This window comes from Pundamilia nyererei, unplaced genomic scaffold, assembly GCF_000239375.1.
Source record: "Pundamilia nyererei isolate P.nyererei 1_Seehausen unplaced genomic scaffold, PunNye1.0 scaffold00033, whole genome shotgun sequence".
Classification (NCBI taxonomy): Eukaryota; Metazoa; Chordata; class Actinopteri; order Cichliformes; family Cichlidae; genus Pundamilia; species Pundamilia nyererei.
The window spans coordinates 3952905-3957140 of record NW_005187434.1 but is presented as its reverse complement, the minus strand read 5'-3'; the positions used below and the strand labels follow the sequence as shown (position 1 = coordinate 3957140).

At 41.0% G+C, this 4236-nt stretch overlaps 1 protein-coding gene across 4 annotated transcripts in view; it reads right to left on the bottom strand.

The window, feature by feature from the left end:
- ncor2 (nuclear receptor corepressor 2) overlaps positions 1–4236 on the bottom strand; it is a 91088-nt gene that overhangs the window by 71186 nt on the left and 15666 nt on the right. For all 4 annotated transcript variants that reach the window (XM_013909897.1, XM_013909898.1, XM_013909899.1 and 1 more), the window contains exons 2-3: positions 3199–3394; positions 2376–2491 (exon numbers count right to left, since the gene is read on the bottom strand). In XM_013909897.1, the coding sequence (XP_013765351.1) occupies positions 2376–2491; positions 3199–3303 (221 nt within the window). In that variant the 5' untranslated portion in view covers positions 3304–3394. The remainder of the gene's footprint in view (positions 1–2375; positions 2492–3198; positions 3395–4236) is intronic.

Here is a 4236-nt window from a genome sequence, read left to right as displayed (position 1 = left end):
TTAATCAAAAAAGGCTGCATTGCAATTACAAATGCAACACATTTGAATGAAAGAAAGACTGGGATGTCTAGGCATTCAAAGAGCAGCAATACAAAGGATTCATTTAAAAAGACTACGAACACTGCCAAACTGCACCTACCCATATGCCCAAAGGACTCCGATTACTTTCACAGAATAATTCAACAATAATGCAGGCTATGGTGCAAACTCATTTTCCATTCTTGCACCAGACACGTTTAGACACTCTGTTCTGTCCAGAAAATAAAGTGTTAAGTGGCTTCAGTATCTTGTTATGCTTGCTAGAAAATGTATTCGCTCCCTTTCTCAAGAAGCTGGGATGATCTCACACAGACGGGAAGAGGGGGAGTGAGTGAGATACTGCAAGGAGTAAAAAAGGAAGGTGAAACAAACAACTGCCATAGTGGTTCACAAGTGATTACACACTGCAACGGTTTTCTGACCTGTAATTAGGTTAAAATAGCACATTTCCTCCTGCCTTCAGTCCAGATTATTAAAGAGAAAACATTAATCTGTCAAACCGTTTCTCAGTATGACAGATCTCTGGAGAATGGCACAGTTTCTAAAGGCCATATTAGTGCTCACATTTTCTCCCCGAGTTTGCTACAAATGGAAACATGGTGTGCAGAATTACCGAGACTTGTGAAAAGACAAGCACACAGAAGAGAATAGACTGAAGGATTCCAAAGGCCAGAATTACACTATTCACACTCTGAATGAGCTTCAGTCTGAATTCTGAGATCTCTAAAGGAATGCTGAAGCCCTGAAATATTCAGCTGAAAGCTTCCCCACCCCCAGACGCCTGCCAGCAAGACCACCGGTTTATTTCAGCTTCTACAAAGAAATGTGGGCTACCTGTCTGTAATCTCTCCTTCTCATATGAAGGTTATTTTTATGTGCTTAAAAACATAATTCATTGCCACTGTAAAAGCTGCAGAAGGCACAAGTGAGTCAACTCAGAGAGACTGCCAAGTGATTGAATGAAGAGTCAGAAAATCAGAAGCTAGTGGGAAGCATTCAAACTGTGCAGTGTTTATCTGTTTATCAAACCATGACCCAATGTTCCCGCACTGCGGGCTAAGCTAATAACTGTTAAATGGGGCCAGTGCACAGCTCTCTGTTATACAGTGAAGACCATAATGCTAGCAGACTGACATTTAAATAAGCCAAAAAAAAAAAAATATGCCACAGCCCCACAGTGCTACAGAATCATTTTGCCATCTGCTGTCTGCCATGTCAGACACACAAGATGATTTATATACTGAAAGACAGACCCCAGCCTACTCCTGACTTACTGTGCATGTAATATCTGTCAGCTGATTTCTAGTAAAGTCTGCCTACATTTTGTATTCCATGCATGTTTTAATACATGCAAGAAAATCTGCCAAACAACTGAAGGAGGAAAAAAATTCTTGTGACTTCCTCTGTGCGTCATGCAAAATTCATATCATGCACATCAATTATTTATAAGTACTCATCAAGTTTCATCCTCAAAAAGAGATTATATTATATAAATAAAGACCATTAGCAGGTACAAGACCTGCATCTGCATTGACAAGGTACTACTCATACAATTCTTTGGCCAATTTACTGTTTGGTCGATTAGAAAAGCTTTTTAAAAAAAAACCACCTCTGCAAGCTTCATTGCCCAGCACAGCAGTTTAACACAACATTACAGAAGAACAGCTGCAGATGCCAATTACATAAGGATTAAACTGGGGGAGGGTTAACAGGCACAGGCTTTAACAGAATAATACTGCATAACAAATGCTGTCCGCAAGAAGCCTCTATGTGGCTGTGGCTAGCAATCAACAAGAACAAATTCATCAAATTTGGCAATGCCACATAAGCATCATCCATCCAATATCCAGAGCTGGCGGCCCAAAAGGCCGCTCCCTTGATGTGTGACATCTTTCCCATTCACCACAAAGTCTCTGACTTTCATCTACTACTACAGCTCAGTCCCACATTTCTAAAATTACACTATTAAGGATGAATTACTTTTCTTTCTTTCTTTTTTAATTGAAATGTGCATCTAGTATAAAAATATGGTGTCACCAATAAAACTAAAGCAGTGGCAGATGCTGAAATGATCTGTAACAATACATCAATAGCATTTTTTTGTTCAGCAAAAGCTATAATTATGTTAACCTAAAATATTTTTTGTAGTAGACCTTGTTGGGCATTCACCGACACCAATTTTATATCTACACATACATTCAATTGCAATCAGTGACCTCACGCAGTTAAAAAAAAAAAAAAAAGACCAAGAGAAATCTTCTCTGGTAGGTTTCAAAATTAGAGAAATGTGTTCCTCGTGAGGGGATAGACCATATTCATGAAGAAGGCATCCTTACCTTTCACTTCCAGGCTGGAACTCTGAAAGCAAAGAAGGTCGACGACGATGGGGCTGGGTGAGGTGGGGACTGTATTCCCTGCTATGATGAGAGGGGTAGTCAACCAGTCCGACATCCTACAACAGAGACAACAAATCTTATAGAAACTCCATCCTCATTAGAACACCACGTAATGTTAGTGTTAGAAAACCACAAATACCTCCCCCCCAAAAAAGTCTCCTGCCTTGGTTCTCCTGTAATTTCTTATCTTTTATCTTAAGCTCTCTGTCAGTTGGCGATATGTCACACATTCCATCAACTTTCATCGTCCAATGAATATGATGACATAAAGGAGCAGCAGGGTTAAACTAATGGTGGCCTAAAGTCTTGGAACTTCCTGTCATTCAAGTGAAAAAAAAAAGCCTTGCAAACACTAAAGGTCAGTGAATGAACTTTTACGTCAGCCAGAGGCCTCTTCTTTCAAGCACAGACAGCTTTGTCGACGATGCGTGGAAGAACATAATCTTGATAATTAGGAGATGTGGGTGGAAATCATGCGGAAGGCCTTGATGCCGACTCTATAACAAAAACATGAACTTTCAACTCAAACATCTAATGAGGGGACCATTTTCAGGTTACGGCAGTGTAATCTGGAAAAACACCTATGGGGGTCTTTGGGGTTAAGCCCTTTCCAGTAGATCTGACTAAAATCCTGTTTACCAAATATCCAAGTAGGAACAGCCAAGCCACAACTACAGTTTTCATCTTTCAAATGTTTTTTCCTACAAAACAAAAAGGCAACACAAGTGATTCCATTAAAATCATTGTGTGTAAGGCCCCTTACCGTGTGTGCCCGTTGCAGCTGCAGTGGTAGAGTGGCGGGGTTTGGCAGGTGCCGTGTGTCCACAGTCCTCCGGCCCGGCGGCACAGTCTGGGGATGAGAGGACATGCTGGCACAGCCGCTTCCTCTACAGGCAGGAAGTGGGTGTTGCTGTAGAGCAGATGCTGCACATTATCGGCCGTTTCTTTTAGCCTGCAACCTATGAGAAAAGAAAAGAAAAAAAGATTAGATGTTTTGAAAGTTAGGCCAGTGGAATTGCTCTCAACAACAGAATAATCACAAAACTGGCTGTAAGCACAGCTCTTTGATGCTTTCTGGCTAGTACATCCAAAAAAACTAGAGATCTTAGAATGTCATCACATCCCTACCACAGCTGCTCCACCCTTAGTAAAGAAGTGAGAATCCTTGCACCTGCTAGACCCAACCTCTCATTCACAGCCTACTGAATGGCCCACTGTCCACACACGGAGGACTTGCAGACAACACCGGCCAAGACAAGCAACCAGTCAGTAAAAATACTCCAAGCGCGATGGGGTTTTAGGACCAACATAAATAACTCATTTCCAGATAGAGATGTAGGTCTCAGGAGTCAGGCCACTAGATTTTAACTGCAGATGACATTATGTAAACCAGAGTGGTCACATCCACGAGGAGTATGGCATATATGGACCCAAAAAAAAAAAAAAGGACATACAAGTAAAAACAGCCCTGAGTGCTACCTACAGAATGAGGTATAGGTAGGTCTGTCACATAGGCCTGAGACAACTTTAATTATTAATATATTATATACGTTATCATTATGAACATATGTGTGGACCTCAGGCACCTCCTGCAACAAGGAAGGAAGTGAAGAGAATTTGTTACTTAAAGGTAACAGGTGTTAATCACAAGGACAGACATACAGAAGAATAAGTTAAAATTACTTTGCAAGGTAAAGGGAAAAAAAGAATCATCTAATGACATGCTAACTGCAATGCAAATGCTCAGAAATGGTGGCAGCATGCAGTACTTGCAATGCACTGGCCGCAACCCTGTAATTGG